The 22638-nt window shown below is 55.4% G+C and overlaps 7 protein-coding genes across 7 annotated transcripts; 4 read left to right on the top strand and 3 right to left on the bottom strand.

Moving 5' to 3' along the window:
- The first annotated feature begins 404 nt into the window (after window positions 1-404).
- On the top strand, window positions 405-2670 carry M421DRAFT_192697 (DUF1793-domain-containing protein). Its single transcript, XM_033588016.1, has 3 exons — window positions 405-819; window positions 874-1010; window positions 1057-2670. The coding sequence occupies exons 1-3, from the start codon at window positions 582-584 to the stop codon at window positions 2515-2517; spliced, it is 1836 nt and encodes a 611-aa protein (XP_033453503.1). The 5' UTR covers window positions 405-581; the 3' UTR covers window positions 2518-2670.
- M421DRAFT_685 (uncharacterized protein) lies at window positions 2648-3215 on the bottom strand (the record flags this gene model as incomplete). The annotated part of the gene is made up of 2 exons (XM_033596523.1): window positions 2648-2962; window positions 3015-3215. The coding sequence occupies 2 exons, from the start codon at window positions 3213-3215 to the stop codon at window positions 2648-2650; spliced, it is 516 nt and encodes a 171-aa protein (XP_033453504.1).
- Window positions 3216-4387: 1172 nt separating this feature from the next.
- On the bottom strand, window positions 4388-8163 carry M421DRAFT_415602 (elongation factor 2). Its single transcript, XM_033590763.1, has 4 exons — window positions 7974-8163; window positions 6954-7921; window positions 5344-6867; window positions 4388-5297 (listed from the first exon to the last, which is right to left on the bottom strand). The coding sequence occupies exons 1-4, from the start codon at window positions 8034-8036 to the stop codon at window positions 4598-4600; spliced, it is 3255 nt and encodes a 1084-aa protein (XP_033453505.1). The 5' UTR covers window positions 8037-8163; the 3' UTR covers window positions 4388-4597.
- Window positions 8164-8285: 122 nt separating this feature from the next.
- M421DRAFT_415604 (PH domain-like protein) lies at window positions 8286-10496 on the top strand. The gene is made up of 2 exons (XM_033590764.1): window positions 8286-8891; window positions 8943-10496. The coding sequence occupies exons 1-2, from the start codon at window positions 8673-8675 to the stop codon at window positions 10065-10067; spliced, it is 1344 nt and encodes a 447-aa protein (XP_033453506.1). The 5' UTR covers window positions 8286-8672; the 3' UTR covers window positions 10068-10496.
- Window positions 10497-10720: 224 nt separating this feature from the next.
- Window positions 10721-11223, top strand: M421DRAFT_88515 (uncharacterized protein; the record flags this gene model as incomplete). Its single annotated transcript, XM_033597670.1, has 2 exons — window positions 10721-11011; window positions 11125-11223. 2 exons carry the CDS (start codon window positions 10721-10723, stop codon window positions 11221-11223), a joined length of 390 nt encoding a protein of 129 aa, XP_033453507.1.
- A 1022-nt stretch (window positions 11224-12245) lies between these two features.
- M421DRAFT_415606 (uncharacterized protein) lies at window positions 12246-16536 on the top strand. The gene is made up of 4 exons (XM_033590765.1): window positions 12246-12725; window positions 12786-13148; window positions 13881-14033; window positions 14084-16536. The coding sequence occupies exons 1-4, from the start codon at window positions 12698-12700 to the stop codon at window positions 16096-16098; spliced, it is 2559 nt and encodes an 852-aa protein (XP_033453508.1). The 5' UTR covers window positions 12246-12697; the 3' UTR covers window positions 16099-16536.
- A 1437-nt stretch (window positions 16537-17973) lies between these two features.
- Window positions 17974-21315, bottom strand: M421DRAFT_51473 (uncharacterized protein; the record flags this gene model as incomplete). Its single annotated transcript, XM_033594932.1, has 2 exons — window positions 17974-18918; window positions 18952-21315. The coding sequence occupies 2 exons, from the start codon at window positions 21313-21315 to the stop codon at window positions 17974-17976; spliced, it is 3309 nt and encodes a 1102-aa protein (XP_033453509.1).
- Between the last annotated feature and the right edge of the window lie 1323 nt (window positions 21316-22638).

A 22638-nucleotide genomic window follows, 5' to 3' on the forward strand; every position in this document is an offset into this window, starting at 1 on the left:
TGTATGGTTCGTGCAAGTAGTCCACGTTCTCGACACGTCTGCGATACGTTCTGAACGCCTTCCCAAGCTGGAAAATAGTAACAACAAAGCGCACACGCCGAAGTTTACACCTCATCATGGGTCAAAGATCCGCATTCCACCCCTGCGCACCACCCCGGACCTTGTTGCAGGAGGTGGTCGATGCGACATGACCTTAGGCCAACTTCTGGATAAGTATTTAGGTTAACAGTACATGTCACCCGATTTTTGCTAGGCTTTCTCTTCGCAAACAAGCCGTTATCAGCAATGTACATTTTATTCTTGACCACTTTGGGCAGTCTGCTCGCTGCCACATCGGCGCAGTCAACCTTTAGTCCAGCTCGGCCGCCATCCCTGCCGCTTGCTGTGAAAAGCCCGTACTTGAGCACATGGTTTCCTGCCGGTAGCGAAGGAGGCAACGGAGGGTATCTACCAGGACAGTGGCCACAGTTCTACACGTAAGTCCCACCCTCTGTGAACAGAATCACCTGCTGATTCGTTGCAGTGGACAAATACTTGGTTGGACGGGCTTGGTGCGCGTCGATAACGAGACCTTCACATGGATGGGTGCGCCCAAGGACATCCCTTCAGCTAACCAGACGTCGTATGAGTATACCTCGACCAAAAGCATTTTCACGATCGTGGCGAATGACAAAGTGTCACTGAAGGTGACCTTCCTCTCGCCACTTACGCCGAATGACCTCAAACGCCAGTCCTTAATATTTTCATACATGAACGTCGAAGTGGCTTCCCTAGACAACTTAGATCACGATGTACAGATATACACTGACGTTAGTGCGGGTAAGAACTCACCTCATGCACCATGCTCCAGTCCACTGCTGACACTTGGGATAGAGTGGATTTCTGGCGACGTTGCTGTGACTGCACAATGGGACTTTGGCTTAGTCCACGATGTTGTCTACCACAGGCTCTCGAGGCAAAATCAGCAAGTTTTTTCTGAGTTCAACGACAGAGCCGAATGGGGCAACTTCGTAAGTGTTCGCCTGCTGTTGGGAAGGCTGACGCTAAAGATCATAGTACTATGCCACCGACGCCCGAAATGGTCTTACATACCAGTCCGGCGCTGACGATGATGTTCGAGGTGGCTTTACGGCCAACGGCAAGCTGGCCAGCTCAAATGACATCAACTTCCGCGCCATCAACGATAGATGGCCTGTCTTCGGCTATGGTGTTGATTTGGGATCAGTAGGATCCACAGCGGCGTCGACCCTTTTCTCGCTGGGCTTGTGTCAGGATGAGGCGGTCCAGTTTCTCGGCGCGGACGGCTTAGTTACGCTACCTTCATTGTGGAAGAGCTACTTCGCAGACGATCTCGACGCTCTGGCGTTCTTCCAGAAAGATTTTACAGAATCAAGCAAGCTCTCATCAGAGCTGGACGACCACATCTCTAAGGACTCCATCGCAGCAGCGGGCCAGGACTACGCGACTCTAACGACACTAGCAGCACGCCAGGCCTTCGCGGCGACGCAGCTAGTCGGCACAGAAGACAAACACTACCTCTTTTTGAAGGAAATATCTTCGAATGGCAACACACAGACTATCGATGTGATCTTCCCGGCATCGCCCATTTTCTTCTACACAAACCCAGAGCTCATCAGGTTACTTCTGGATCCGCACTTTGAGAACCAAGAGAGCGGTCATTATCCCAACAAATGGGCTACCCATGACCTTGGTACACACTACCCGAACGCAACCGGACACCCTGCTGGCGATGACGAGCCAATGCCCTTGGAAGAGTGTGGCAACAACATCATCATGGTCCTAGCCTACGTTCAACGGTCCGGGAACATCGACTATATCAAACAGCACTATACCATCCTCAAACAGTGGGCCGAGTACCTCATCGAGGATAGCCTTTATCCTGCCGAGCAACTGTCGACTGACGACTTCGCCGGTCATCTTGTGAATCAGACCAACCTGGCGCTGAAAGGAATCATTGGTATTGAAGCAATGTCACAACTATCATCTCTCGTCGAAGAGGCATCTGACGCACAGAACTACACAACAATCGCGCATGACTACATCGCAGATTGGCAGGCCCTCAGCATCAACTCTGAAGTGTATCCACCGCATGCCATCCTCAACTACGGCAATGCCTCAACGTGGGGTTTGCTGTACAATCTGTTCAACGACAGGCTGCTCAATACCAACCTCGTACCTCAGGAGGTATACGATATGCAATCTGCGTTCTACCCAACTGTAAGGGAGAAATACGGTGTCCCACTCGATACACGGAATAGATACTACACAAAGTCCGACTGGGAGCTGTTCTGCGCGGCTATCGCGAGTGACGAGACAAGAGACATGTTCATCAGCGACTTGGCAAAGTTTGTCAACGAGACACCGACTAGCAGGCCTTTCACGGACTTGTATCAGACAAGCGATTCTACGTTCCCGCCGGGGTTGACGTTTAAAGCTAGGCCTGTTGTTGGAGGGCTCTTCGCGTTGTTGTTGCTTGAGCAGAGGAAGAGCTCGTAAGGTGCAGACTGATGTTGTCGTGTCATGCCCTCATTCTGCGTCGATTACTTGATTACTATTGAATTCAGTTTCTCCTTTCCACTGATTCAAATTTCACCCATTAGGCTCCTACACAGCACGTTCCGAACGCTCACTTCTTCCCCTCCTCCTCCTCTGAACTTTTATCAGCTTTGCTCTTCGCCTTTTGCTTTCCGTTCTTGCCATCTTTCTTGTTTTTCCTCTTAGCGGCCGCATCTTCCTCGAGGTCCTCAAGCACCTTGTTGGCGTCGACATTGGCGTCGTACTCGACATCCTCAACCCACCGCTCAAACAAAAACAGACGCCATGCCGCGAAGCCAACTGCGCCTAGCACGATTGTGCTGGTGATAGAAGTCTTGGCAAATCCGAGTAGCGTCAGGTGCGCGTAGTACTTCAGCCAGGGCGTTATGAGAATGCGTCGTTCTTCCTATGCATTCGTGAGCGTGTTTTTCGAGCCAGTCGCCAGCTTCGTTGTTTACTTCTAAATCTGGGTTCACGGTGTACAGCAGCGCGATGAGCGCGGCCAAGATCAACCCCAGGAAGAGCACGGTGAGTACTTGGATTATCGCGAGGATGATGGATATGTTCTTCGTGGTGCGCAGGACTTCGAATCCCGCGGCGACTAGTGGGGTGACTTGCTCGAAGGCCGCGTTGATCTCGCGCGAGTACGGTATGCCCATCTTGATGCTTCGACTACAGGGTGATGGGAATACGAGGTGGGTCCGTGTGTGATGGTAGGCTGGCGTGTCCGGATCAGGCTAGTCTGGACCGTTGTCGGTGAAAGCGCGAAGCTTCGAGTAGGGCGGGAACACAGAAAATTGCGGAGATCTAGAGGAGGTGAAACATAACGAAGCTGTTGCACTTCAGATCGGTTATGTATGGTGTGCTGCAGTGTGTCGGCTGAGCCGCTCCACTGACGTCATATGTGCCGTGTCAAAGTACAGGGTTGGGGAGTCGTGACTTGCTATCTGTACGTGCGAGTTCTTTGTTGCACTCTCTTCCTTCTCCATAGGAACATTGACGACCTTGAGGCTGCGCGCCGGGTCGAAAACAAGATATCGCACCGCTTCGGAGTCTGTGCTGTGTGCAATGCTTGCCTCTCGGGCAGAAACAAACGCCCTCTCTGAGCCCAAAGACCTTGGCGATAGAAGGGAGTGGAAAGACAAATATGCGATGAAATCGATCTTGGATATTAAAAAACCGTAGCAGAGGTATAGAAGTCGAGACTCCAAGGCCATCCACTTACTTTATCTCTCCAAGTGCATCGCGCATCTCCCCATCCAACTAAAGCCTCGCAAGTCCAGTAGAGTGTGTGTACTCGCTCCAGATACTGCAGTCTTAACACAACCACCACAAAGGTATCTCGAAGCGAGACGGCGCAGAACATGTCTTGAGTCGAAACCCCCGAACCCGAGGGAAGACATGCTGGATCCACACCGGCAGATTTACGAGACACGATACACACAGCTTCCCGAAGCCAATGCATAGTATACCAACACGTGTCTGGAATCGTTTCAGGCGCTCAAGCTAACGCAGTGTTTCAGGCGCTACACCTTGTGTCACCCGTTGCCGGTACTTTTGGTGGAAACGAAACGCCGCAGATCGAACATACTCATCCAAAGGCGTATTCGAAGGGTGATGGGATCATGTCGCGTCTCGAATGCCCGTTTGAACTTGCGGATTGAACGAGGTATTGCAGATAGCGGGTCGCAGAGCGGATAAGATGGTAGCAGACAGTGATATTTGGTGCTTTTGTCGAAGCCGTTGCGGAGCCGTATTTTCGTGGTGGGGTTTGGAGGGAAGAAGGCGACATATGGCGTCTATATCGCTTTTTTCTTGGAAAGGGGGGGGAGGGGGGGTCCACAGCCTGATTGCATTTTTGTCTTTGTCTTGGCTGGTCTAAGTTCGCATGCTTGCCAGCTCCTACAGTCGCCATCTACACAGCCGCCATCTACACAGTCGCCAGCTCGCGCGCTCACTCCCCGCCATCCCACCACGTCACACGCCCCTTCTCCTTCCACCCCTTTACCCAAAACGCGCCGCCCGTGCAACTCCCCGCCCTTCACCGCTTAAGCGTCTTCTGCTTCTCCGCCTCGACCTTGACCTCCTTGACAAGCAGTCCCTTCCTCCTGCGCACGCGATCGACATAGCGCTTGGCGACATTCTCGCGGTCGGCGAGCTCGCCGAGATCCTCGAGCTCGTCCTCGGTGAACGGGACCCAGAAGGGGTCTTCGTGCAGCATTTCAAAGCCGGCGAAGCGCAGCTGCGGACTCGCGGAGCCGGAGGAGCGCTTGCGGATCTCGTCGCTGAAGCCGAAGCTTTCTGCGACGGGGAGCAAGGCGGAGATGGTGAAGGTCTGGTTGCCGGTCGTGGATGCCGAGGTCGACGACATGGTCTCGCTGAGGATCTGGCCGCGGCGGCGCGTCAGGACTGCGTACACGCGGCCCAGCACGTCCGTCGAGGCTTGGATCTCGCAGCTGTACATGGCGAGTAGGATGCGCGGCGACCAGTCGAGCATGCCGGCATGGATGCCGGAGCGCACGGCTTTGATCACTTCGCCGGTGAGTCGGTGGTGGTCGGTTTCAGATGTGGAGTCTTCAAGCGTGATGGAGGAGAGGAAGACGGCGATGCCTTGGACGGGCTCGGCGCAGCAGGGGCCTTGGGCTGTGGCGAGCTGGAAGGCGTAGATTATTGTTGAGGCGAAGGAGCGGGCACTGGACGTGCGGTCGGATGGGTCGGAGGTTTCGGTGGCGTCGGTGAGGCTGTAGGGTGTCAGTGGTGAATATGGGATTGGAGTGGAGGGCTTACGATTTGCTACAGATACCAGCGGTGTCGATCAGGATGTTGGGTCCGCGGCTGCGCGGTCCAAAGGCAGTGATCTTGTCGATCACATCGTCAGTCCAAATGTCCTTCTCTTTCTTAGCCTCGGCAAAAGCAGCCTTGAGTTGCTTCTTGAAGTCCGCTGGACTTAACGTCTGGCCACTCTCACGCTGCTCGACCTCCTGCATACCGTCCTGCTCGGCGCCCTCGAGTTCCGCAGCAACATGCTCGTCCGAGTGCTGGGTTTCTTGCGCCTTGCGCTCTAAGTTGAGCCTCTTGATGGAACCGGAGTTCTTGCTCAGGAACTCAGTCACGCTGGGCGGAAGAGGTCGGACCTGGAGGCGAACAGAGACTTGCTTGCTTGCTGTCGCACTGACGACAACGCCACGACCAAGCTCGGGGTTCTTGGGAGGGTTCATCTCAGCTGCGGTAACGGTCGACTCTCGGTACGGAACAATGGGTTCACCGGCTTGGATCTTGCACTTGGCGAAGCGCTCTTCCAGGTCCTTTAGACAGCGCTCGAGATGCAACTCACCCGCGGTCAGAACGACGTGCTCTCCACTGGGCAGTTGTTCGTACTCGACACAGGGGTCAGACTGTACCAGCAGCTTCAAGCCATTGATCATCTTGTCGAGATCGTAGGGGTTCTCAGGCTCCAGCGCAACGCGAACAATGGGCTCAGAACCCATTGTCACACCAGCTAGGTTGAGTGAGCCTGGCAGCTGCGAGCAGAGCGTCCCGGACTTGAGCATGTGTCCTTCCAGACCACCAATACCGAAAACGACGCCAGCAGGAACAGAGTCCAAGGACTCCAGGCCACGTCCCATCATGAGGTACAATGCGGTGATCTTGACCTTCTTTGGCTCAGGTGTGGCGTGAGGATGCTCAGGCGAGAACTTCGGACCCAGTACATACACCTCATCTCCAACGCTGAGAGTGCCGGAGTAGATGCGTGCGAAACCGATGAGATGCTCAGCCTTTTCGTCGGCTGGCGCAGCTTCTGCAGTGTCCGCTTCCTCTTCGCCGATAGCGGCAGAGCTGAGTGCTTCTGTGATACCGCCAACATCTGGGCCTTCGCCATTCGCAATGGCTTGTTGCCTGGCAAGCTCTGCTCGCTTCTTGCGTCCAAGATCTCGTGCCTCCTCCGCACTCAGTGCGCCAGTCCTTCTCTTGTTCTGAGGCAGTTCGCTTTCGGGAACAGAGAACATCTTACTGACGTAGGCTACAACAGGGGCGTCCTTTGACTTGTCAGACTCAATCATTGCCTTTCGGACGTCGGGCGCGACATGATCAGCGCCGACAGAGGCGTCGATGATCTCGGGCATTCGCTCGGCCTGGGCCTTGGCGGGTGACGGCAGGTACTCGGTGACGGACACCAGCAGCGCGGTGGACAGTGGTAGCCAGGCAGCGAAGAGTGCGGTCAGAACAGCACGTGGGTCGCGTGACCGTAGAACGTGCGGCGGGAGGTTGAGGTTGAGAGACTTTGTAATCTTTTCGACCATGGCGGGATCTCTGAGGTGCAGCAAATAAGTATATTGGCTAGAGTACGTACAAAACAAGCAAGAAGAGTGAAGAATGAGGAAAGGAAATCCACGCACCCCTTCCCATTGTTACCTCCTGTGGCGCCTTCGTAGACAGCCCAGATGTTTTCGAGCACCAGTTGAACAAACATGGGCTTTAGATGGCGGCCTTTGAGGTGCTTGGAGCTCAGCACGCGCTTCGTCTTGGGGTCTAAGAAGTAATCGCCCCATAGTACTTTCTCGAGTACCGAGCGCTTGATGCCAAGCTTGCGCTCGTAGAGACTAGCGAATTGCTTTACTGTGAAGGCCCATCCATCAATGGCGCTGGCAAAGATGACGTTGTTCTTCTCAGGCGCAAAGTAGATGTCCTCGTCGTCCTTCTCTTCGTACTCAGCAGGTGTGCTTGTCGTGTCTATGCCGTCACTATTCTCTGATACTGCCGACGACGTCGTGTTAGTCTTCTCAGCGGCTGCGGCGTTGAGCCTCTCCTCCATCTTCTCGCGCCACCGGAGGTCGTCCTCCATGCGCTCACCCTGGTAGAAGCTACCCATGACGGCGTTTACCTGTTCTACGAGCTTGTTCAGATGTGTGTGAGCGTCAGCAGGGGTCATGTTCCACTCGGTGATTAGTCTGTCCATCTTGTTGATGACGAGCAGAGGCCGGAGCTTCTCTATCCACGTCTGGCGCAGGACGGTGACGGTCTGGCTGCACACGCCTTCCACAGCGTCGACGAGCACGATGGCACCATCGCACAGACGTGATGCTGTGGAGACCTCGTAACTAAAGTCAATGTGGCCGGGCGAGTCGATCAGGTTGATCAGAAAGTCCTTCTTCTCGGGCTGGGCGTCCGGGGCGGAGCGTCTCAGCAGGGAAAAGTACAGCGAGATGGCCGACGACTCCATGGTGATACCGCGGAGCTGCTCATCCGGTCTCGAATCGAGGTACCTGATCTTGCCGGCGAGCTTAGGGGAGATGATGCCGTTGGTGGCGATGAGGGCGTCGGTGAGCGACGTCTTGCCATGGTCGACGTGGGCGAGGATGCAGATCTGGACATGTCAGCGTGGCATCCGTCGCGTTACGTTGGCAGGTCCAGCGCACATTGCGGACGCCCTCTGCCTGCTGCTGCAGCTTCACCAGCTGGGCGGCGGCGATGGTCGGCATGGCGGGCGCGGGTGCTGGATGGTCCGGATGCAGGCGTGTGCCTGTGCGTGTGCGTGTTTCGGGTGGGCCTGGTGTACTTCGTAAGATTGCAGGGCGCGGTCTGGCTCGGTCGTGTGTTGCAGACGGGGAGCTGCCTTATGCGCTCGTTGGGTTTCGCATGGCGGCTCTGAGAAAGTCAGCGAGCCCCACCACTGGCTGACGGGACTGGGGGCGACGTCACAGCCAAACGTTAGCAGCACAGCACGACAGGCGCATCCGCTGCGCATCCGCTGCGCATCCACTCGCATAGGCCCGCATCCAACGGCCTGGCCTCACGACGCTGCCTGGAGAGAGAGCGTGCCGCACGTATAGCGCTGCCCGCTGCTTGCTGGCCATGGAGCTGCCGGCGAGACCACGACGCTCGCGCCCATCTGGATGCAGTCCCCCCTGTCGCCCGCCAGTGACGATCCGCATCACTTTCATCGTAGCAGCGGAAATACACTACTGGCGTATCCCCAGAACCTCAAACCACACCGTACTCACCTGCCACCTGCCATCTGCCACTGTCACTGTCACTGCCACTGCCACTGCCACTGCCACTGCCACCGCCCCATTCCCCGACTTCCGCCCGCCACTTGATGTAGAGGAACCGCAGCCATGGCGGAAGGCGCACACCAAACGCCTGCCAAACCGATGCCCGTCACGCGCGCGCCGCCGCCCATGAAGCTGCGCACGCCCGCGCAGCCACGCTTCTCCAGCATCCAGACGCAGGCACTCAGCGCCGCCGTCATGTCGCCCGTCAGCCAGAACGGCTGCTTCGAGTTCGACCGCATCGTCAAGGCCGGCTCCGTGCTGAAGCGCACCCGCAAGACAAAGGTACCACCACACTGCCCGCCAACACGTCTATGCCAATACTAATGGCTGCAGCAATGGAAGCCCATCTACCTCGTCCTGCGCCCCAACTGCCTGTCCATCTACAAGGACAAGGCCGAGACCAAGCTGCGCCACCAGATCAACCTCTCTGAGATCACCGCCGTTGCCCGCCAGAAGGACTCGAAGAAGAAGATGGACCACGTCTTCGGCATCTTCTCGCCCGCCCGCAACTACCACCTTGGCGCCACCACCGACAGGGATGCCCAGGACTGGGTGGACCTGATCCGCGCAGAGGCCCGCATTGACGACGACGAGGGCGAGATGGTGCTCTTCAGCCCCACCGGCGATGAGACCTTCACCGGCTTCGACCGCTCGCAGCAGGCACCCTCGAGCACGCTCTCCTCGTCCTCTGAAGCTGAGCCCTCGGCTCTGCCTCCCAGCTCCCTGCCACGCGACTCCGTGCCCATACCCATGCACAGCGCACGGCGACCCTCCCAGGCCCTGAACTACTCGGGCAACGAGCACGGCTCCGTCTCTGACTTTGACTTCTCCGACTCTGCAGCGCCAAATGCCACGTCTACGACCTCGTTGCCCTACTCGAAATCCAGCATCCGCAATCCTGTTCCCCGCAACCGCAACGTCAGCCAAACCTCGAACTCCAACGTCTCACCATCCACCAACGAGTCCGATCGCGACCGCGTTGTGTGCCACGGCTGGCTGTATGTTCTGAAATCAAAGGGCGGCGTGCGCCAATGGAAGAAGATCTGGGTCGTCCTACGCCCCAGGTGCCTCGCCTTTTACAAAAACGCCGAAGAGTACTCGGCACACCTGATCATCCCCTTTGAAAGCGTCATCGACGCCGTCGACATTGACAGCGTCAGCAAGAGCAAGCAGTACTGCATGCAGGTCATCTCGGAGGAGAAGAACTTCCGATTCTGCGCAAAGAGCGAGAACGAGCTGGCCAAGTGGTTAGGCGCGTTCAAGAGCCTACTCGTGAGGCGGAGAGAGGACGAGGGGAAGAGAGCCGCGCAGAAGCAGGCGCAGACCCCCACACTCACGACGACCGCCGCGACGCCCACGTTGCCTTGCACTCCAATCTTGCCCCAGCAGCAGAAGCGCGTCAGCATAGTGGAGCCGAACGTTGCCGTCGCCCCCGTCCAACCCTTGGCCATCAAATGATCACCGCCCCTCACATATCCCGTAACAGCGGCCGCGCCCCAGATGCTGTCTGGTGGCCTGTACATACACCTTTCTTTTGTCTTTTCATACCGCAGCGTCAAATCTGTTGTACGCTCCACGAGTCACGATTCCCCGCCCGGCGCCCCTCTGTGGGTGCACCCTCGACGGGCCTGCCGCCTTGGCGCAACTGTTGGATTTCACGTCACATTTCATTTACTCTGTTCTGGCTGCTTTGTATACTAGCGTTGTAGTGTCTTTGTAATTCTGCCGGGCTGGTTGAGTGTGCTTGGGGGGTGGTCTGTCCGGTGTTGTAGCGCGAGGGTAGGAGCATGAATATATAAGATTTGAGATCAAGAGTGAGCTGTCCCCCCTGCAGAGCCGATTCAATGGTAGAAACGGGACTCTGGCTTAGGATGACTCCAGGTCCTACTGCGATCCGTAGTGGCATGTCACAGCGTTCGAGAAAATCGCAACACCCGGATACGTTCTAGATATTACGCAGTCCGATTCCTACGCCGCAGTGTCGCCTTCACTTCGCTATCGTGCCTTCACTTTCGCCTCCGGATCTTCATCCACGATGAACGCGTCAACAGACGCTCTCAACCCGCGCGATGTTCCCCCTCTCGCCAATCGCAACCCACCTCTCATCCAGAATGTGGCAGCTACCACGCTCAACATTCCGCCACGACATCCGCTCCACGCTCCAAGCCCAGAACCGGTCCCCGGCCACCACCGCACCGCAACACCTCCTCCCACTCACCCGCGACTGGCTGTCCGAAGACCTCTCCACACCTCGCACAACGGGCCTGCTCGTCGCCTTCCTCCACGCCATAGCCTCCACATGTCCCGGCTGCCGGAAGGAGATGTGCGACGCGCGGTCCAGAGTACCGGTGGATAACTGCGGTGAGCAGGGCGACGACGAAGGCGAGGCGAGGCGAGCGACGGTGAGCTGCACAGGTACTTGGTGCAGCTGTACGGTGAGCCTGGGGCGCAGAAGCCGCGCCGCTCTGATCAGCGGGTGCTGGGATTATTTGGGGCTGTGGAGGATTTCTTGTAGACTGTTGGGGGCAGCAATGTATCCATCAACGCACCCAGAAACATGGTAGGTACATGCCAGGTCATGTTGCAGGCGATTCCCACACGCTGCGGGTTGTAGGGTAGAATACAGGGGCGGAATTGGTGGAAGCCTTCCATCTTCTCGAGGCCTATCAGATAGGCCATGTGAAGGTGTGTAGAACACCCACGACATCGGATTTGGCTGTTTCGTCAGGGAATCATTCTAGGAGATCTGCGTGGAATTGAGTGCAGTAGCAGTCAGCATTCTTGAGAGGTGGACACTGGAGCGAATACCCCGTTGATGTGTTAGCATGGTTTTGGATCGTTCCAAAGAGTCGGCCGATCGAGTGTAGGGAATGAGCCGCATCGTGGTAGAACCTCGTGCAATGTGCTTTGGTGGAAGGCCTCGCGACAAAATGTGTTGCAGCTTAGGGCTGTCGTTGCCTGCGTGCCTTGTCCAGGTGTGTTGTCCTGAGGCAACAATGTCGAGCGGCGAGATGCAACAACGTGGGAGAGTGCAAACTAGGCGATCTGTAGGGCAATGGTATACCTACTCCAAGGCTCTGCAGTAGACTGGACGTGGCTTCGTTCTCTGCTGGAGATGGTTCGGATGTGCTGTCGCTGTACTGTGTAAGATGGCCAGTGGATCCATGACGCACGCAAACCCCATATTGGAGCTTTGACAGACATGTCAATCGCAGGAGTTCGCAGAAACGTGAAACGGTCGACAGCAGCACGCAGGTACAGCGGCGACGAGTGCCGTGTTGGCCAACGAAAATGACTCGCGTGGTGACGTTTCATCTCCAGTTTCTTGTCGTGTCGATCTTCAGGTACATACGAGGTGGCGACTGTCGACTTGCGATGGCCCTGACAGGTTGCATACTGTGTAAACAAACGCGAACAAGACGCACATGTGCAACGCTCAAAGTGGATGTCCATGGCAAAGACAGCCATGGACAAGGCCCGAGCCGCGACCCCTTTTGTGCGAATGTTCCTATTAATGTAAGATGGTGATGTGCTCACGCTGACAGGCACACCCAAGCGCTAACCTGGGAGGGGGTTTCAGCTGGCCAGGGGTGCGTGGTCCTGAAGAAGGCGATCCCACAATATACCAGGCTGGAGTCCAAACACATTCTTGGAACGGCCCCTTCGCAGCAACACCACGACGCACAGCAGCACTGCAATCGCCGCCGACTATTGCTTCGGTTGCTGCTCGACTGCACACATTGGCATCCGCCCCCGCCAGCCGTGGCTGATCCGTCCCAGTGCTACAGCAGCCGTGCGCGCCCTTGAAACGTTCGCTCCACCTCCGCACCGTCTACGAACGTCCAGCCACGCCTTCTCCCTCGACATTCGCACTCGCACCGCATGCGCTCTTCTTGATACCCCATCGGGCCGTCCACGTTCATTACGGCACACACATTCCTACAGCAACGCCTGCATTGACACCCTCGCCGTCGCCGACGTCCTCCGCAGCCGTTCCTCGCATTGATTGCGCCGCACCCCAGCTTCTTGGCGGTCTCGACGACGACGAATACCACGGCTCCCGGACGCACGACTGGACATGAGCTAGGATGACGCGCCCACAGATAATACGAGCAGGTACGGCAGTGCTCGCTGCAACGCCAAAGTACACGAGCGCATACTGACGTCCTGGCGCAGACACCATTGACCTGCAGGACAAAACGTCTCCCACCGCACAGGACCACTCGAACCAGCCAGAGCACCCAGCCCCGCTCGGCATAGGGCCAGCTGCACCCCACCAGCAAGCCTCCTTGCGGTCTGTCGAGGACGAGCGCTCCGCCGAGGAAGAGCGTCTGCAGAATGCCTGGAACAACGCTGGCACCTCGTTGAGCGAAGACCCCGGGTCTGACGATGAACGCACGATAATGACCACCTCGAATGCCCAAAAACAACAGCACAGCGGCGCCGACCATGACGACGACATGCAGGACGCCGACGTGGAGGACGACATGGACGACGACATGCTCGACAAGATGTCGAGTTCACCTTCGATTGACGATGGTGGGTATTCTCTACCTTATTATCCCCTGGCCCTGGTATGGCCGACGCGAAGGGACTCTCTGACTCCAAACTCGTCACCGGCCATGCCAAGTTCCGCCTCTTCGTCTCCTTTCACAACCACCCCCGTACACTTTCCCATCCCTGTGGCCGACCCCGGTCGACTCTTCAGCGTCCCGGAAGACGGCACAGGGGACCTTGCATTCACCTCTCAACCCCCTTTCACAACCCCTCCCGTTTTCCAATTTTCTCAGCAAGTCTCAACATCACGGTCAATGGCGCATCATCATGGTGAGTATGCCTGGACAAGGACCACCAACGGCTCGCACATCGACACCACGGCTATGCATGACGGAGACTCGAGCCCAAGAACGAGACAATTGATGCTAGTGGAGCAAAGACTGCAACATGTGAGGGAGGACTCGCAGGGATCACTCATGTCTGAGCTGGACGAGGAGTACGCCAGGAAAATGCTGCAGTCTATTCGGCCCCCGCCGATGGATTTGCCAGACGACCCTTTCGTCGAAAGGATCGCACCAGCCCTGCAGAGTACTAACGACACCCCACCACCGCTTAGGCACCCTGACGATGAAGAAAATTCTTGGACCACCGACAGCGACGCCGATTCCTGGGACGAAGAACTGGAAGATGATGATGCATCCAACGACGTTTCCTTCTCTGACGATCCTAGATTTGTCGACTCAGGTTGGGGAGGCGAATGCTTACGAGAAACAGAGGATATCGACTTCGAATTCGTCTACGCCCTGCACACTTTCGTTGCAACTGTAGAAGGGCAAGCCAACGCTACAAAGGGTGACACCATGGTCTTGCTCGACGATAGCAACAGTTACTGGTGGCTTGTCCGTGTTGTCAAAGACAGCAGCATTGGTAAGTGTACCCGAGGTCGGAAATTGCGCACATACTAATCACTCGTCTAGGCTACCTGCCTGCAGAGCACATTGAAACTCCCACTGAGCGTCTGGCGCGCCTGAACAAGCACAGGAACATCGATCTTTCAGCAACAATGCTCGGCGACACGGCAGAGAAGACCAAGAATCCGCTGAAGAAGGCTATGCGTCGACGAAACGCGAAGACCGTACAATTTGGAGCACCTACCTACGTCGAAGCATCCGATTACGACTACTCGTCCGATGAGGAGGGTGGCGAGCTTTTCGGTGGATCGGAACCAAAGCAGGCCCAGCAGCAGCAAGAGCAAGAGCAACAGACTGTGCAGAAGTCCGAACCTGAGCAGGACGATTCTCTCGAGGTCAAGCCCTTGAAGCTTGGCAGTATAAAGAAAGTCTCCTCTGAAGAGTCGCGGTCATCTAGTGAAGAGGCTAGCAAGGACGATGAGACATCGAGGACGAGTGACGAGATGTTCGACAGACCACTGGACCAGAAGGTGTCACGCAATGGCACGCTCCGCAACACAGACTCTTTCTTCAAAGACGAGAACACGGAAACTCGAAAGATCACTCTCACGCCTAACTTGCTACGAGATGACTCCAGTCCCTCCACGACGGGCCCCCGTGAACGGGGACCGAGTCTCGAAAGCCTCGAGAAAAACGGCTTTGCCGACAAGGTCAAGGATGACAAGAAGAAGAAGGATAAGAAGTCGGGTATGCTTAGCGGACTGTTCAAACGCAAGGACAAGAAGGACAAAGACTCAAAGAGCGACATCGATACAGTGGAAGCTGATCTGAAGAAGGCCGTGGAGAAGCCAGAACAGACTTCACCCCAAAGAGCCAACGCCAAGCCGGCGGAGGTGTCACCTGAGCGCCAGTCAGAAGAGCAACTTGGCCAGACACCATCGAGGCAATCAAGCAAAGGCAAACTGCAGAAGCAGCAACGCGCTAGAAACGACTCACCTATTAAGACAAAGAGCATCCTCAAGACCGATAGTCCTATGGAAGCTTCAGTCAATCCAGAAAATGACATTGGTGTAAACGAGGCCGGACCAGCTGGTCAGCAATCCGCCTCCACAATGCGCATAGTTTCGCCAGACCAAGGGGAAACACTCGAGAGAAATATGTCTGCGGAAGACCGCGTGAAGACACCCGAGAACCGGGTGAAGTCACCAGAAAGCCAAGGCGTCATGGCTTCTATCAGCTCCAAGAACCCGTTCAGATCGAACACCACAACAGACAGCGCGCCAAAGCCAGAGAAGGTCCGCAAGGCGAAGGAAAGAGTGGCGCTAGACGACTTCGACTCCAGCACAGACGACAGCGACGATCCGTTCGCGGACCCCGACGCGCAAGACAAGACGAGAGAGCAGACAGCTACTGAGCCCGTAGGACGTCTGTCAGAGTCACCTGTTCACGTTTCTGCTGCCGATGCACAGCCAGCAGCCAGAGAGGTAGCACCCATGAGAGATCAAGAGTCAGATGCACAACATCCACCAGGACTTACAGGCGACAACTCCAGCGCCGACACTAGCTCGCGCGTCTCGACGCCTGACCTGGAGGCAGCTAGCCCAGATACCGTCGTACCTGAAAAGCCCAATGTTGCAGCTCCTCGCTCTGGAGTCTCACCTTCGCCTACGTATCCCTCACCCAACGCCAACCTCGTCCCACCACCATCTCGCGCCGCACCTACACCACTGAACGTCAACACTTCGCCCACGGTCTCGTCTGCACCGGTTTCGTCCGATTCTACGACGTTGCCCGCATGGTCGGACGCTAGCTTGCGCAACTACCTGGAGGACGGCAGCGAGATCCGCGATCTTCTGCTCATGATCAATGACACCACTGGCGTTGTACCCGTGAGCAAGGATCACCCACTCATGAGCGGCCTCTATGTCGAGGAGACAAAAGCAGCGCAGAACCTCAGCAGCGAGCTTGACAGGCTGCTTGCTGGCCTGATGGACAACAGGATGAAGCGCCATGGAAGCGGGGCGAGCAAGAAGAGCCAGCTCAGCCAGATGAGCAGGGCAAGCACTACCGGTCGCATGTAGCGATAGTGAAGCCTTGTCAACGCTCGAAGAGGAGGAGTTTCTTTTGATAATACCCTAGGGATGCGGCGTTCTGCAAGGTTTTGATTTCGGGAGCAAACGTGTCATGTGGTACGAAATTTTGGGCTTTGTTTTGGCCGCCGGTTATAATCGTCGCATTTGCGCATTCTTCGTTGAGAGCCAGCTGGGCCTGGCTTGTCGTGGCGGCGGTTTGATGTTTCCTTGTCGTTGCGCAAGGGCGTTTGACGGTCCTTTTCTCTGGGCTGCGTCTTCGTGCCGGCTACTGCTGTGGTAGCTGGCTTCTCTTTTCGGCTTCAGACTTTCTCTGATACCCTGTCATGACTTGGTTGGTGGGTGATTTTCCGATTTTGTGTTAGATACCTGCGGTGTAGTTGGCGGCACGTATATTAATTCTTCTCCGCCTCACAGCGGCTACGCGATGCGTAATCGGTGGACTTGTGTACGTGATGGCTGCACTTTGGTACAATTGCCGGTTTGAGATCTCACGATTTGCAACAAACGTAGCAAGTCAAATGCAGACACGAAGCAGAATCCTCCGGTACAGAGAGACAGTCTATCACATGAAATTTTCTGTCCAGATCTAGAAGTAGAGGTAAAGGTGAAGGTAGCCAAGCTCAACGCCAGCTTACGCGAAGGCCCCAAGAGTGAAACCTCCTTCGTCACTAGATTTACAATCAGCACAAGCGAGCCCATTGGGTCATAGCCCAGCTGGAAATTGAGTTGTCTGTCAATCTGCCTTTGTACACAACAATTCATACTGCGATCCAGCTGAACGTCAGTCGAAAGCTCGCCGCTCGTCGGCTGTGATTATGAAGACTACATCTCCGCCAGATTTCCGATGGAGGCCAAGGTCCGTAGTATTGTGCACTCGCCTAACGGCGCGATCGAGAGGGCCGTCCAGGTACAATCTAACTGCGTCATAAAGGCTCTGGATTGTGGGTGCAGTCTTGCTGTGCGGAAGAGCTTCAGGTACGATGGCACTTCTGTCAGAGTCTGAGATATCATGGACGATCCGGGAGGGTCTCATCTATTCTCGTTGTGTCTGCAGGGATCGGTAAGGGTGGCAGTGCGGGACTCTCGAAGACATACTGCTTCAACTCGGGAGCTGTACATACTCCGGCTTCCTCCCTGCACTTTTGGATCCCCTTCGGCAGTGTTGCACAAGCGAACCGCGGCTGTGCTGGTCGTCTTGATGCAAAAAGCCAGGAATGAGGAGTGGACACAATTCTACAAGGACTTCTGCAGCGCACTGCCAAATCTTGGGGATAGGCTGCTGCCACCATCTGTGGTCACCGAAACAAACGACTTTATTGTTTTCGCCTTGTCGGAGGTGCACGCGCCCGGCTCTTCATAGGCACGAGCACGTGCGATAGCTGCTCCTGCAAGTAAAAGTCCAAACAGAGTGTAAGTTAAAACTTCCACTGGAGCATTCGTGGGCTCTGAAACGAGTCTTGCTGGAGACGCTGATGGGCAGCCACATGCCGTGCTACGAGAATATGAGAAAGAGCGGGTCGAGCGAGATGAAACAAGCTGTAATGTCAACGCGGGTAGAACGAAGGTGCTAAGCCCGAGCATGTGCTTGAAGAGGTTCGTCTAACCAGAAGATAGTGTATTCGAAGTTCTATTAAGTTCATGAGAGTGAGATTGATACCTCTTTGTGTACTGATCGTACCAAGTGTACCAGATCTATGCAGCGTAAGAACGTTGGTGATTATGCGCGCTGAAATGCAAACACGACATTTACGAAGATTGAAACCGTCCATTAACTCCTTCACACTACGCTTTGTGACTAGCGCAACCCCAAATTAAATGTCGGCCAAAGATTCTCCGAAAGGGAAGGGTTCCATAGATGCTCCACTACTGCTTCCTGGCCCACGGGAAGCCGCTGAGCTTGCTCTTCTTCAAAGTGTCAGCCTCCTCTTTCTGTCTTGCGTCTTCGACAGCTCGCTCATCCTTCGTAGGAATGCGAGGTTGATCGGCAAATCGAATTCCCGGAGCCCGAGGAGGTGCGAGACCCTGCTTTGTCGCCTGCGAGTGCGTGCCACGGCCAGTCTCCATTGGATCACCGGTCTCGGGCTCGCCTTCGGACTCGGACTCTGGGGAATCCTCTCCTCCGACACCCAGAGCACCGAGACGACGCTTGCGCTCGGCTGCTGTTTCGCCTTCGAATCCACCGTTAGAAGCTGAAGCCTGTTGGCTAGGCGACATCGGACGACGGGCTTGGCTGGCTGATGGAGACGTAGATCCCTTCAGTGCACCAAGTCGACGACGACGCTCGGCAGGGGTCTCATCGTCACTCTCTGCTTTTTCATCCCTCATCGTTCGTGAGCTTCCCTGAGACTGTTCCCCAGCAAGGCGACGTCGGCGTTGCGCTGCAGTCTCGTGCGCTTCGCCCTCTGTGTGCTCCGCCAGAGTCTGTCGTACAGAGTGGAAAGGCACATGCTCTTCGTTGCTGTCGATCAGGGTGAGTCCTTCAGGGCCACGTGGCTGGCCTTCGTTCTGTGCCACAGGAGACTCGATCTTGTGCAGCTCAGCCTCGCCCTCTTCGCCTATAACAGTAGGAATGTTAGCCACAGCTGCAGCTTGGGTCCGACGGTGGTGGTCCTTTGCATCTTGATGGGCCTCCTGCTTAACAGACTCGGGGACATTGCTTTCTTGCAACATCTTGGCACGTTCCCTCGGATTCAATTGACTCATCTGCTGAATGAACTCGGTCTTGCTCATCCTGCGGCCGCCGGCAGTCAGGGTGAAACGTAGATTTTCGTCGTCATCGTCGGCATCAGTGTCCTTCTGCTTCTTCTTCTTCTTCTTGTCCTCAGCATCTGCGGTCTTGACCTCGGTACCTTCAGCGCCAGAAGGGCCTGCCTCGTGATGAGTCGGGATACCCATGTGTGTACCCATCCTCTTCAAACTTTGCATGGCGCGACCAGACGTCTCGATCATTGAAGACCCCCGGGCAGCTCCTGGTCGCTGCTCCTTTGGCTTGGCGGGGATGTCATACTTCTTCAGCACCTCTCCGTCTTCATCCTCGACGATGATGGTGTTGCCGAATTGGTAGGCAAGAGCTGGACCGCGCTTACGCTCAGGCTTCTCTGCCTTCAGCCTTTCGGACAAATCTTCGTTGTCGTGATGGTGGCCTGTGAAGCTCTGCATCCGTTTTCGCCATGTCTTCTGGGGGTGTTCAAAAGCATCCACGACCTTCCCAGGTGCTGCTTCGAATCTGCCCTCGTGCTCCGTCTGAGCAACGCCATGCTCAACGTGGTCTTCCTTCATCAGTCTTCGTGCCTCCCTGATGTCCGATTCGCGCCGTTGCGCTCCATGCTCGCCGTGACCGTCTCTGACACCAAGAACATTGCCCTCCATATCTTCGATAACAGTCTCATGGCCCTCCTGGTAAATCTCCTCCTCACCCCGAATATCCTTTAGTTTGCCCTTGTCGCTGGATGAACTCTCGCTTGAAACAGCCATCTTGTCATCGAACGTGTCAGTGTCATCTTCTGGCGATATGGCCTCGGCCTTCTCCTCATCACGCCTGTTGGGGTGAATAGCAGACTGTGAGACGGGACCGCCTGGACCGAGACCAGACTCCCATTTCGACTTCCGTGAGCGAGATGTTGGACGTACAGATCCTGATCGGCTTGGGTTCTCCTCCTCTTTTTGTCGACGCAAAAAATTATTGCCGTTATAGCCTGGTGGTGGAAGTAGGCCTGGACCTGTCTCGCGAGAGTCTCCGTTCTTCTCATCCATCGACGATTCCGAGAATCGACGACCAGACATCTGTGACTTTGATCGAGACTGAATGCGAGGGAGACGATCCATCCAGCTCGGGCCATCCTCAGTGGCTTGTGTATAAGACATCGAGATTGTGAGTGTATTGATGCGCTTACCCAAGGTGAAGACTGCAATGGAACTTCCGTGAACGATAATACTGACAATGACCAAGAAACACGTGATAGGCCAGATGAGCTCAATGATATTGAGATGTTCGAACCCGGGTTCTGGAAGTTGGGCCAAGGGTGTTGTAGTATCGGTCTCCAGCTCCGCTCTCGCAAGGATAGCAACGAAGAGACCACCAACTCCAATAGGTCCAAAATGGCCAGCGAACGAGGCCTCTCGCCAGGTTTTTATGTCTGGAATGACCGGTTTTAGCATAAGCATGATAGGAATTCGGCGGAAGAACAAAACTAGCAGTCCCAAGACAACCAAACGCCATGGGCTGAGGCCTAGAAGCTCTGGCTCGTTGAACTGTGCCCAAGGAATGATGGTGCCGAAATACACGAAGAAGGCCAAGTTGATGAGTAAATCGATAACGTTGGAGACGTGCGACTCTTCTGTCTTTTCGAGGAACCATCCGTCATTCGAAAACCCTACGCCGCAGGCAAAGCCCACTAGTAAGTCATCCAAGCCTAGTAATGCACCTGAACCAGCGCACCACAAGGCCAATACGAAGTAGAACACGAGGAAACTCTCTCGATCGATCAGGTCCTTTTCGTGAGCGTATCGGATGAGACGACGGGCGATGTAGCCGACAATAACCCCATAGAGAGCGCCGAACACGCATTCGTAGAGAATAGTAAAACAGATCCAGTGGTAAGCCACCTTGCTCGCATCCGGGCGGTAGCGAATCAAGTAAATAGCCAGATACACAAATGGAAAGGCCATGCCATCGTTACAGCCAGATTCGGCAGAAAGCAAGTCTCGCAAATGCTTGGGTACGCGCTTCGCGAACTTACCCTTTCCGACAACGGACGAAGCTAAGACGGGATCGGTCGCAGTAACGCAAGCAGCAATGCAAAGGCTGTCAAGCCAGTTCACATGAGAGTTGAAAAGACCCCAAATGAACAAGCTTGTCATCAGCCAGCCAAAAGTCATGACCGGGATCAAGAGCAGAATGACAGATCTCCAGTGCTTCTCCATGTATGCCTTAGGCAATTCGACGCCAACAGCGAAACATTGCACGACCAGGACTATGCGCGAGAACTCGAGGGTGATAAAGTCGACGTTGCCCCATGTTCCTGGATCGATCAGATTCGCAGCGTGTGGGCCAAAGATGATGCCACACAATGTCGCGACCGTTGCTTCACCAATGTACAGACGCTCCTTAATCACTGAGGAGCATAACATGAACAAGGTGGTAAAACCGCCCAGGATTATATACACCAAGTGCGGCTTGTTGATAGAGAGATGGTCCCACGCCATGGTGTTCGTAGGATTTGCTCGCGTTGCCGTTTATCCGGCTTGTGGTGGAATTGAGGTGGGTATTGCCCAGATGCTGCTCGAGCCAATGCGAAAGCTTGGCGATGTTCGCGCTTGGGGAAGGACGGATTTCCTGAATGCGTTCGCGATCAAGGAGCGGTATCCGAAGGCCCGGGGCCGTACTGTTGCGGACGACCGGTAAGACGAAAATGAGGTGCTCGGGTCGAATGCATCTATGTGCAGGTGCGCCCAGTAGCCGCTCCTAAGGTTGCTCGAGTGGCAGTGACGTCTAGAAGTTTCGCAGGTAGGGACGAGTGGGGCGCGCGGTCGTGCCTACAGTTACGGGTCAGTGATGCTGTAGGGGAAAAGAGGTCAAGAGATTCCAAGCCTATGGAGAGAAGGGTCTGAAATGCTTACGAACACGCAAAGCTCAGCTAGGCGCAGAGTCCTTGAAGCTTGTCCCGAGAGGTGTAACACGCGCAGAAGTGTGTGGTCGCTTGCAGTAATCGACCCAAGGTTTGGTTGTTGACTAAACCTTTGCGCTTTGCTGAGCTCAATTGCACTGCACCTGACTTTGCAGTACTTGTGCGGTACTGTCGCTGGAGTCAACAAAGGTCAAAAAGGCGCAGATAACAGAGAGTGTTTCTCCGGCCGTTAATCTCTAGTGCAATAATTCTCGTTGCTAAGCCCTTGGCCGGAGTTGCCAAGATTAGTGTGACGCAATTGTACAGCGCGCTTAGGCGGAAATTGGCCGATAAGTGGCCACTACATAACACTCAGCATCCATTGTTCGTAGTGTCGAATTTCACACAATTCGACACATTGACTGTTCAGAGGCACACAATTCACTCCCAACTCCAAGGTTGTCAGCGTTGGGTTCCAGTGACATCAGGGCTATGATGGGCGGAAACCAGATGACGCCGATTGGACGCCCGCTGAATCGCGCAAGCCGTGCGTTGCGCGGCGAAACGGTCGTGCCTTGGTTTCGGCATTGGTGCTGCGAACGCGGGGGGAGCTGTTCACGTTAATGTTTTCAATGCCGTAAAAATTTCCTCTTATGCTGTTCGAGTCGAACAATCCTCATGGGGACTCCGCTTCATCTACAATCCCCAGGCGGGTGCATCACAAGTCATCAGCAAAGCTTTGCCTGAGCAGAGCCTAGCAAGCGTCGAGGCGCGACAATGGACAGAGCTCGTATTCACTAAGACGCGGCTGAGCTGTACGAAGTACAATGCCATACGGCGTTGCGGTACGCATAGGCTTGGGCCTTCCACGGTCTACTCTCCCACAGCCAGAATGGGTCATTGTTAGCTTTGTGCAGGTAAG

This window comes from Didymella exigua (genome assembly GCF_010094145.1).
Source record: "Didymella exigua CBS 183.55 unplaced genomic scaffold M421scaffold_2, whole genome shotgun sequence".
Lineage (NCBI taxonomy): Eukaryota > Fungi > Ascomycota > Dothideomycetes > Pleosporales > Didymellaceae > Didymella > Didymella exigua.

Coding starts and splice junctions, on each gene's coding strand:
- M421DRAFT_192697 (XM_033588016.1), top strand. CDS start 582: ATGGGTGCGCCCAAGGACATCCCTTCAGCTAACCAGACGTCGTATGAG. Junction 820..873: donor ATACACTGACGTTAGTGCGG/GTAAGAACTCAC, acceptor CACTTGGGATAG/AGTGGATTTCTGGCGACGTT. Junction 1,011..1,056: donor GAGCCGAATGGGGCAACTTC/GTAAGTGTTCGC, acceptor TAAAGATCATAG/TACTATGCCACCGACGCCCG.
- M421DRAFT_415602 (XM_033590763.1), bottom strand. CDS start 8,036: ATGCCGACCATCGCCGCCGCCCAGCTGGTGAAGCTGCAGCAGCAGGCA. Junction 7,922..7,973: donor AGGCAGAGGGCGTCCGCAAT/GTGCGCTGGACC, acceptor TGACATGTCCAG/ATCTGCATCCTCGCCCACGT. Junction 5,298..5,343: donor GCTGGTATCTGTAGCAAATC/GTAAGCCCTCCA, acceptor GACACCCTACAG/CCTCACCGACGCCACCGAAA.
- M421DRAFT_415604 (XM_033590764.1), top strand. CDS start 8,673: ATGGCGGAAGGCGCACACCAAACGCCTGCCAAACCGATGCCCGTCACG. Junction 8,892..8,942: donor AGCGCACCCGCAAGACAAAG/GTACCACCACAC, acceptor TAATGGCTGCAG/CAATGGAAGCCCATCTACCT.
- M421DRAFT_415606 (XM_033590765.1), top strand. CDS start 12,698: ATGACGCGCCCACAGATAATACGAGCAG. Junction 13,149..13,880: donor TTCACCTTCGATTGACGATG/GTGGGTATTCTC, acceptor TACGAGAAACAG/AGGATATCGACTTCGAATTC. Junction 14,034..14,083: donor TGTCAAAGACAGCAGCATTG/GTAAGTGTACCC, acceptor TCACTCGTCTAG/GCTACCTGCCTGCAGAGCAC.